Source organism: Antrostomus carolinensis, unplaced genomic scaffold (assembly GCF_000700745.2).
Source record: "Antrostomus carolinensis isolate BGI_N321 unplaced genomic scaffold, ASM70074v2 scaffold21499, whole genome shotgun sequence".
Classification (NCBI taxonomy): domain Eukaryota; kingdom Metazoa; phylum Chordata; class Aves; order Caprimulgiformes; family Caprimulgidae; genus Antrostomus; species Antrostomus carolinensis.
Window position 1 is genome coordinate 9,424 of NW_010339531.1, and position 11,020 is coordinate 20,443.

Sequence of the window (11,020 nt, forward strand, 5' to 3'; positions counted from 1 at the left end):
TCAAATTCACCCTTCTATGGAGAAAATAAAGAAACATGATTTTGAAATATTCCAAGATCATCTTACTCCTCGGGTGCATGTGTGAGTGTAGGAGTCCACAGTACGGATTCTTCTCCCCAATGGCAACCACCAAACCAGTTACAGGATAAATAGCAAAGTGATTATCTAACCACATCTGTTAACGAATTACAGGCACCTCAGCAATGGAGATGCACTGCTGTCATCGCACCGATAAAAACGCTTCAAGCCAGCGTCCTCAAACAAAACTATCATTACATTAGTTATCAAGTACTTACCATGCCTACAGGTGCTTCAACTGCAGCATCAGTGAAGAGGAGTTTATTATTGGATAGGAAGACCATCAAAGCAGAGTCGCGCTATAGCTCCAGAATCTTTAAGGATTTGAGCTACTTTTGATTGAACCATCAAGGTTCCCTGGCTCACATCAGTTCTTCTGTCTCCCAGAAGACTGTGAATTCAGATTATTTAGCTGCTTGGTGCAGCTAAATCAGAGATTCATTTTGAAAATTGTTTTAGCTGCATGTTTTTTTCTGAGAGGTACTAAGAGGTAATCGACAATTTTGAAAATGCAAGGTTGGTACCTAGGCAGACCTTCACCGATGCGTTAGCGTTGGTTTGCTGTTTCACAGGACAGAGTTTACACATCAAAACTGAACAACTTGATTTATTTAAAATTCACCTCAAAATGAATTGTGTTTAGTTTCTTTTTTAAAATGAACATTCAAAGCATCAAAATATTACTAATTTTAAAAGAACCTTTGTTAAGAATGAGATAATTTACATTGTGGCTGTGAGGGGAGCGAAACAACCAATGGTAGATTAGGCACAGTACTAAGGCCAACGTGCTAGAAATCAACACAGCTCTATGCTCAACTTTTAAATGATCCGGACAAAATGAAACAATTGGGTGGGAAAATAAAACCAACTGCTTACTTGAGGGTGTTTGTGTAAAAAAAAAAAAAAAAAAATTAAAAAAATAAAAAATAGGGTTAGTAAGTTTTCTATCTAGACCTAACTCATTCACGTATTTAAAGAACTCCATCTTCTTCCAAATAACAAAACACGTTTCTAAACGAAGGCAGATTATTATTTGGAACTGGCATAGTAAAATAAAGGATCACAGTATACAGAGCTTAAAATCCTGTACCAGGAAAGAGCAACAAGTGTTTTACAAGGGGATCATTTAAGAACATTATCTAATTTTTAAAAACAGCGATATAAAATATCAGTTGCATAGGGATTTAAATATAAGGCCAAGCAGGAGATTAAAGTAAAATAGAGATCATAAGAAGGGCACTATGGTGTCAAAACATAGTATTTCCATTTGAATTAATGTCTAATTCAAAATCACAGTATTCTGCTAGTACTACGAACAGTGAATGTCAAACTGTCCCATTAATCTTGAACTGAAAACTGACATTAGAACTTCTAAATAGTACAAAACTAAAGCTCATTGTCTAAACCTGATCAGTGTATTAGCACAACAGTGCTTGGTACGTACCTGATTTATATACTCTACCTTCTGTAAATAATATAAAGGTTATTTCTTGTTAATAAGTGTGAGATCACAATATTACTGCATGCCATCAGTGGTTTGCAGGCTTACTTGATATTTAATTACTCAGTCTTTAAAAGTGTAAGATCCCACCCTGCAGAATCTTCACCCATTGAACACAGAACACTGTCATTAATAAAATACAATAGAAGTTCCACCACTAACAACTAACATGTAAGCCAGGATTGTAGGTCTAAGCCCAGTACAGTTCATTATTATTAACTCACAGCGATTTTTGTTAGGAAGGTAACCTGTAGACTTCCAAATAATCTTGCGTGTATTAAATATAAACAAGTACGTAACTAACGGTCATCTCTTGGCATTTCAAGTAGATTATTCAATTGTGAAAGTATTTCTGCAAAATCAATTTTAAGTTGTTAAAATGAAGTTCAAATATTAATTTCTGTATCTACATGTAGCTTAATTAACCTAAGGAATAGTAGTGTTAAGGAAAAAAAAAAATTCTCCAGATGAATTAGGCGTTAAGGTACACTAATTGGGAATACCTGAACCAACATTGTAACTGAAAAAGTGCATAAACATAGTAATACTACAAATGTGTTAACTACAGAACAAAAGGTTTTCTCAGAGCTAAGCGATACTATTTTACATGTTATTTACACGTTGCAATTTTTCCAGAGACCACAGAGCCAATTTACGATCTTAAAATTCCACTGATATATCCAAAGTGTCCTTTGGCTTCCATCCTATTCGGTCAAGAACCTATTCATACACCAGTGAACCAGGTACTGCACAGTCGAACAACGCTGCCATTGTGGTTCTGTAATTCTTCAAAATTCAATCCTTTCTGTTCTTTGAAGAAAAACCCCAGTATTTTCATTTCACGCTTTTCGTAGGTGTTTCAGATTCTGTAGACTGTCTCCCATCAGTCCATGCCTCTCGCGTGCTCTTCAGTGCTAGAGTTTTCTGCTGGTCAACTACAACGTAATCAACTCTTTCATCTGCCACGCTGCTGCCTGAACCACTGCTCTTTTTCTGGGCAAGGCAAGGGAGAATGAAAAACATATGTTAAAATAAATTAACAGCAAAAATCAAGCAGACATCCCAAAGAGATGTAGAACAAGCACAGGTTTCTCTGAAAGGTCCAACATCAGCTGTCCAATTGACCGTTTGACAAACTAGTTAAGATGATCTTGCCAGAGGCTCCCTCTTCCCCAGCTACTATTTAAGAAGAAATTTTAAACTCTTGATGGCAGAGATGCAAGAGTTAAAGACTTGCTTACCTTACGAGGTGGAGTAGATTTTCCCGAATCTAGGTCCAGATCTAAATATTCTACTTGTTTATCTCCTTTAGGTTTTACCATAGGGCTGCTTCCTCCATCAAGACTGTTGCTTCCAAACAAATTCTGAAATTATAATGTAAATTCAGCTACAAATGCACATGCTAATGGTCCACATTATCAAATATGCTTATTATAAACTGCCAAAATATTAAAGAACTAACTGAGAGCTCTTGCAATCATTTAAATCATGCAAATTTTACTGACATTGTGTAACAAGGGGATATATTCTAAGTCAAAACTGGAACAGAGTTGAAAGCCAACAGGGGGGAAAAACCCCAAAACCAACCCCCCCAAATTTAAGGTTGCCACCAAATCAATCTGTGCCTTCCACCTGATGTCCCTTTCATATCATGAGATAAGCATGTAGTGTGGTTTGTTCTTTTTAAATGAAGTTGTTACACCTCAAATTTAGCATTACTTAATTACAAACTTTTTTATTTCCTTAAATTGCTGTTAAATACCTTACAAGAATTTCAGCCTTAGAATAGTGGCAACACTTCAAATGAAACTTTTACATTTCGTTCAAAAGCCACCACGATTAAGCTGAAAATCAAAAGGTATTATTCAATTGATAAGACCAAAAGATTAAAACTTTGGAAAATTTGTGTAGGGCTGCCTGAACTGAAGTTGCATTATATATACCTAAATTTCAATTAGCCCAGATTTTTACAACCTCACCTCCTCTGTCCTCTCCCAGCCTGATCCCTCCCTCTTAACAGGTGTTATAGGAACAGTACAATAGAAGGACTCTTCTCTAAAAGATAAAGAAAAAAAAGGAAGACAGAGGGCAGCAGTCAGCAAAAAATGAAGAGGAAAGCAGAAGAGAAGGAAAGACAGAAGGGTAAGGCTGACAGCAACTTGAAAGAAAAAGCAGAATATTGCTGATTTTATTAAATAGAACAGAAGTATGACATGTTCAAACAAGATGCTTCAAAGCTGATGACAGAAAAAGATGAAAAAGTATGGACTCCTTTCTAAGATGCAGTTGGAACAAATAAAAATTTCCAAAATGTCTATGTAATTGGCACATTTTAAAACAAAGGCCTTGAGATATCTGGAAATGTTCAGGTTCTCTAGGAAATAAAATATTTTAATGGGTTAAAACTTAAAGGGCTGAGCTTTTTAAATTGAAGTTATCTGTTACATCTGTACCATCCGACTCATTTAATATGAAGTGGTAACAAGGACAAACACAAACAACTGAGACAAAGTTCATTTTTGTTGCCCAAATTCTCTAAACAAATTTCTGCATATTTAACATAAAAAATCAGGTTCTGTATCAATGTTTCCAGCATAAATAAAAAAGCCATTACCATTTAAACAAAAAATAATCTGTTATTTCAAAGAAACTAGACAGGCAGAACATATGCATTAGAAAACAGAAACTTTAAATATATGTAAATGAAAATGAAAGGAAATCTGTAAAACAACCTTAAAAGAATGAGTGGTGCACACAAACAGAAGATATTAATGACAGGCCGTCTGAGCTGCGATATTAATTATACCGTCTTGGCACTGAAGTTAAACCCCTGAAACGGCACTGTAGGAATCAACAGAAATCCCCAGTGTGAACTGTGATTCTGCTGCGGGGGGAACTGTGGGCACAGGCGATTGTGAACTTTGGTGTGAAATGGGACATTTCTTGCTTCTGTAAAATGGGATGATACCAATTACTTACCAATGCCTGGTGCAAGAGAGGGGCTAATTTCTGACATCATCAGTTCCCCACTGCTGCAGCGCGCGCCACCGGGGAAGCGCGCCTGCACTGCTGGCAGCTCAGACCCTACACGGCACGGGCCAGGATGTTCTGCAGGCTCCGGAGCTTGCACTGCCTCCGAGCTGCCACAGAGAAGTCAGCAGGAGGGGCTCGCTCAGGGGCACCCTAAGAGGCAGTTACCCAGCGTCAGCAATGGTGAGCTGGAGGAGATCGGGGAGGGGATCCGGAGCAGCAGGGGATGGGGAAGCAAGCAGCACTGCCAGATGAGGAGAGGCCAGGGTGTAGTGAAACGGGCTAGCACATGCCATACGAGAAGGCAGTCAAAGGAACAGAACAAAAAAGGTGCTAGACAGGCCCTCCCCAAAGAAGGTTTTTCATAATGCTTTCAAAATGAAAAATGCTGCTATATTCCCTACCAAGAACCCAAGCCATAAAAGTGTGGTGAGTGCATGGAACTATACTGAACAAAAAGCTAAGCTCAGGATACACGTTTTCCTACGGTGCTTTAGGAGTCTTCTGGACCAGATTTTAGTTTAGGCCTAGGTTTACTGCTACTCTCTTGCTCTGAAATACTAGTATTGGTACTTCTTTTGGTTTCTCTCCTTCCCCCCCAACCAAACAAAAATCACAGCATGCACACACATCATTAACTTCTCCTAACTAGCTCTTCACTTACTGCACTGCAAGCTAAATATTTGAAACTTTATTATCTGAGAAAATTCTCCCCCAAAGGGGAAAAAATACAGCTATTCAATACACAAAGACCCCTTCTATTCTCTTTTTTTGAAAGAAGCCTAAAAAAAGTACACATAGCTCAGTTTTTATTGAATGTAAATGTATCAATCCTTTTTTTCCTCCTGTTCCTTACACATTTCTTGGAAGATATCCTTTTAATAAAGGTTTTTAAGCATGCCTCGGAGGTCCCAAGACAGTTTATTTCCCTTGATGTCATAACACTGAACTGGGGGATAGCTCAGGACAAGCAATTAGAAAGAGGAGACAGTTTCTAGCGAAGAGGAAAAAAAAGTCATTGTTTTGAACTGTTTTGTACAAGAGATATGTATACTAACCATTCTCTTTATATATGATTATGCTCTTAACTTCTTCAGTGAAATCTTACCAAAATTACAGTTTTTCTATGGAGATTTTTTAATTATTATTTTGATCTAGAAGTATAATGGGAGTGATGTTGAGTGGAAGGATCTGCAGTTGCATGATTTAAAAGTAAGGACTGCACATGAAGAGAGTAGTTAAGACGTAGATTTTACATACGGGGTCTTCAGTGGACTGATTTGGATTCATGGATACATAATTCTCTTCACTGTCATGCGAGTCACTGCTGGAAGTTGTGCTATGAACTGAATCCGGTCTGGGAGACATGGGAAACCTGGAGGAGCTAATTACCAGGAATTATTTTACAAACAATACATCTCGAATATCTTAAACCTCCTGGTAAACAACAAAAAATAAGCACATTAGAGCTGAAATTTTCATTCAGGTTTACTAGAGTGTCACATTTTTTGGTTATACACAGCCCCTTATATTTAAAATTACAAAATAAGAATTCACATGGACACACTTTGTTTCAATGCACATGAGTATATATGTACATACACACACACATACACACACACTTCCAAAGGAAACCTCAATTTGTATTACACAGGCTAAAAATATAATACAGATGTACACACATTTATTAACACTCTATTCAACGAAAACAATTAATCTGAATGAGGAAAAGCTAAGAAACTTACTCTCGTGCAAAGCTTCTGGTGATAGGAGATCTAACTGGGGCTTGTAATTCTTCCCATTCAGGCAGAGGTTTTATTTCTAGTGGGGCTGGTTTTGCTACATAAGAAATAGACAATCTTAAAGCACAGAATATTCCTAAACAAACTTAAATTCAATAGCTTTTCAAAGCCTAAATAACAAAATACCGCTATTTTTTAAATTGTAAATACTAGTTAGGAAAAGGAGACACTGTTCAGATAGTCATGATATATTAGCTTATATTTTTAATTTTTCCAGGTACTGAAAAGTAACATCAATTAGGAAAACCCCCACAATTTAAGAATTTTGCAAGATACACTTGTATGTAGTAATTCTGTTTTGAAAGGAGACTCTGAAAATGGCAGCGACATGTTCATTCTTTGCTCTGCCACAATCACTTGTTGAACTGAGAAGCCCAGGATAGGGCTGATGGACTGCTTCAGCAGAGACAACTCTGGGCAATTCTCTTGGCTCACAGACTATGTATTATGATGCAAACTCTGCCCCCACTGATGAGGTTTCACAGCTCAAAGTGTGGGCAGAATCTGCAGCTTAGACTAAGTTTGCAAAAGTGAGAGATAACACCCAGCTACGACTCCAAAAGGTACTTGGCTGGCTTCAGTGCTTATCAACAGACAAGCAGAGTGTTTGCACCATTAATGACAGCTAACTTTATCCTAGAAAATATGCCATTTTAAAATTCCATTTTCAGAACAGAACCACAAATAGCGTATTAGTTAGAAAAAAAAAAAGTATAAAAACTTGTGGGGAAAAAAAAAAAATCGCCCAGTCAAACTGGTGTTACAGTTTGAATTTCAACTTCATCCTTCCTAAAGCTGTTTTTAGAAAATAAAATGCAATGTCATTATAACAACAGCCCTTCTTTTCCTCACCCTCCCCATCAGTTTGCTGCCTATTAGCAGATTTACCAAGATCAAATGTCAGGCATGTAGCACTAGCTCATGTGGCGTAAGAGCTGCCATAAGTGACCACATGAGGAACTGAGAGAAATCAGTTGCTTAATCAGTGTGGAAAAAGCAGAACTGTACTCACTATACTTCCATTATACTCATACTTCACATTGAGTTTATTGAAAAGTCAGCTATCATATACTGAACATAAGGACTCCTGATTCAAATTTTCTGGATAAGTATCAGTCTTTAGTATTGCAAACAGTTTTCTCCCTTTCTCTGTTAAGAAGTCCTAATTACACACTCAAAGGATATGAAGCCTACTCCAGTAATTCTGCCACATTAAGGCACGTGCTCATAAAAAGCTGTCACCACCAACTCAGAGGAGGAACTATAACTCATCTATCTCAAGATATAAGGTATCATAGGACATAAGAATGGCAGAACCAAGCTTGACGTAGGCAAGTTGATACTAAAATGTGAGTGACACAAAAATTATCAGCTTGTCTCAAGTCCTCTGTAAAGGCCTGAGACTACCTGGCAGGTATAAACAGCAGAGCAGGTACTGCTCCAGCAGAAACAGAGTCAGGACTTTGTCCACAGCCCATTGAGAACAGCAGGAAGTTGCAATGGGCTTTAACTACCAAAGGTGATGATCAGTGACACTTCTGTGAGATTTTTAATGTTATTCGTAATCTCCTCTACTTCTTGTGACTATTTAAGGCACCAACTCAGCACCTTCAATAAAGCCCATCAGACTAATTGCAATGCTCATTAAGATGCATAAATTAATCTTTGTACTAGTAAATGGTCAGAGGATCAATACTTTTCTTTCTTTCACTGTCTAGCCAGCAGCAGGAGACCCAAGTAAACTGATTTCAGGTTATTTCCTAACAAAAGTTATTTCAAGCCACTTACAGGGAAGTCATATATACTTGCTTCTAAATAAACAGAAAAAAGTAAATCCAAAATATGAACAGCTACAACTTAAGAGATCAGAACATCCATGTTAATGTCAAGGAATTGTTTCCATAGGCTGTTCAAACCAGTAAGACTTTTATTCCTTATACAGGAAACTTTGCTTGGCAAGGAAAACACATCCACGATCTTAGATTATAATAGACGTAAAAAGACTATACAAGAGTTAGTTATTCTAGAATAACAGTTTTCTTAATTTTTGTTTTACTTATTTTTATAAAGCTCCATATACATACAGTGCTAAAGTACATACCCTTTCTTCTTGTAGTAAAGTCACCTATGGTTTGTGAATCAGTTCGCTCTAAACCATGTGGTTTAGGTCTTAAAATTTTAGGACTTTGACCTAATTGGTAAAAAGAAGACTCTCTTAATAATATTCTATTTGTAACTGGAAAATTGAATTTTGTAAATAAACAGCACAACCCCCTGCAGAAAGGTTAACGCCACAAGCATAAGCAAGCTGCTGAAGGAGAGTTTAACAGTCCAGGTTTTACAGACCTAACCTAGTGAGTTAGGTCTCACACTAAGGGCTTAAGCACCAAACCAGAAACAAAGGAAACACTGCATGCAAGTAATTTGTCGGAGGCAAGCATAAAAGGTGTAAAAAAAAAAGGCTAAAAAGTGCATCAACAAATATTGTAACTGATCATCACTATTAACTGGTTTCAAGTTGCATTACATAAAAAATTCTTTATTTGAGGAATACCTAGCATGACAGGAAAATAGTCATGTTTTCAAGATATAAGTTGAGGTACCCTCAAAGAAATTAAATCCTCTTTAGTCACAATATTCCTTTGGAAACAGTGAGACTCTTGGGAGTTCTCCCATCTGCCATGCATCTCCCACTTCAGAAGCCCCAAGAATCTTTTTCCACCCTGTATTCGTTAAACTTGTTCCCCAGAGGTCTGTAACTGTCTGCACCAAAACCACCTCTCTGACCTTGCAGACACAGGGGAACTTTCTATCCAAGCTCCCAGCCTGCATACTGTCCCCCCACCACAACAACCCAACTTCCACCACAAATGACACTGTCATAAAGTTACATCCTCTAAACCTTTTTTAATTGCATATACCTATATACAAATGTAGCAGATGCACTGATCATTCCTCCAGATGTTCTGCTATCATATGCTATCATGTTGTTAGCATAACATCCCCCTGTGCTATGGTATCCCACAACATAAGACTTCATGTGAATCTGGTAACAAGGTGAAGAGTACAAACTAAGAGAACATTAGAGTTAGTAAGCTCCCTACAGGCAGTAATATAACCCCTCTCCCAACAAGGAAGTTCTTAGCCAACTTGACCAAACTCTGTGAGTGTTTCAGGTCACATTGTCTATTTTGAATTAATATGATCAATAATACATAATAACCCTAACCTTTCATGAAAATCTATGTGACGAGGTGTAAATATCAGAAAAGGCAAGTGCTTTCAAGTGGTACACCAAGAAGCCATATGAAAGGTAAATCTTTACAATAAACCAAATGAAAAGTTTAAGTCTGATTATTTTAGAAAGTCGCCCTAGAGCACAAAATGGAAAAGGACTGGTACAGACTAAGATATGGGCTGGTATTACCAGCAATGAATGAGAATGTTTTGTAAAAAATAAATGCCACAACAAACACCAGCAGTTTGTAAATCTCTACCCCAAGGGTTTTGCATATGAAGTGCCGTGTTACTGTTTTCACTGAAGTATTGGGAATAATTTAGGCAACAACAAGAAAGATAAACGGAAAGGGTTTGTACTGTATCTTAACTTCTACACAGTGCTTCTGAGAGACCATGCAGGTAAAACAAAATTTATCTATCTACAAGTAGTGCTGCAGAGCAACTGCCTTTAAAAAAAAAAAAAAAAAAAGGATTTTCACACAGACAGTTCTTTTCCAATTTCAAAATCAGATGCTCCCTTAAATGGCTTGAAGTGCTGATGAAAAGACCAAGCCATTGGGCAATGCTGACCAAAGACCCAGATTGTAAAGTGGCACAGAAAGCATTTCTGTGACGTCTGCTGTTGACTGGAGCTAAATCAAAACCATTACCCAACAGGCTGGCATAGTTCATTCTGAGCTGACTCAATATTCTTAAGTATCTTGCCTACAGCTCTCTGATAAAAGCTTGCCTATAGAAAAGATCTTAACATCAACTGAACAAATGTAGAAGTTCAAAGTCAAACACGTTTTATTATGAACAATTTGATGCTGAATATCATTACCTAATCATATTAATTTTATGTTCCACGGTGTTATAATCCGATTTAAAATAAATTTGGCCCAATACAACTCAATTTAAAATGTCAATCAATGCACGGACATACAAGCATAGATCATAAGTACAGTGAGACATCTAACAGAGGTAATAGGGTTGATGAAATTATTTAACCATTGTGCACCTTATAACCTCTCTGCTCTTATAGCCAAACACAGTCTGAAGTGCCTGAAACCCATAATACAGAAGATAGCACAAGGAACTTGGTGCTGTGACTCATTATTTCAACTTCTGTTAGTGATGCTAGGTGATCTTGTGCAGCTAACCTTCCTGAACCACGACCATCCCCGTTTGTAAAATGGGGGTATTATGTAACTGCCTGCCTCATACTTAATTTAGCACTTACAAACCATTCTGAGAATTTCAGAAGAGCTATATAAATAAGTACAGGTCCCTATAATATTTCTCTTCTCCATCAGACAAGAACATACAAAATGTTCCAGCATAAAATAAACTCACCGAGCTTTCATCTCTTACTGCTGAAAGACTGTTC

The 11,020-nt window shown here is 37.3% G+C and overlaps 1 protein-coding gene across 1 annotated transcript; it reads right to left on the reverse strand.

The window, feature by feature from the left end:
- Nucleotides 1-1,090: 1,090 nt before the first annotated feature.
- Nucleotides 1,091-6,444, reverse strand: LOC104531095 (GRB2-associated-binding protein 1-like). The gene is made up of 4 exons (XM_010175883.1): nt 6,355-6,444; nt 5,870-5,993; nt 2,821-2,943; nt 1,091-2,572 (listed from the first exon to the last, which is right to left on the reverse strand). Exons 2-4 carry the CDS (start codon nt 5,975-5,977, stop codon nt 2,414-2,416), a joined length of 390 nt encoding a protein of 129 aa, XP_010174185.1. The 5' UTR covers nt 5,978-5,993; nt 6,355-6,444; the 3' UTR covers nt 1,091-2,413.
- Nucleotides 6,445-11,020: the final 4,576 nt, after the last annotated feature.

Bases quoted from the DNA above. Each gene is read 5' to 3' on its own strand.
- LOC104531095 (XM_010175883.1), bottom strand. From the start codon at position 5,977: ATGTCTCCCAGACCGGATTCAGTTCATAGCACAACTTCCAGCAGTGAC. The intron at 2,944-5,869 runs GTATGTAAAATC...TTATAATTTCAG, and splicing joins ATCAGTCCACTGAAGACCCC to AATTTGTTTGGAAGCAACAG. The intron at 2,573-2,820 runs GTAAGCAAGTCT...TGCCTTGCCCAG, and splicing joins AATCTACTCCACCTCGTAAG to AAAAAGAGCAGTGGTTCAGG.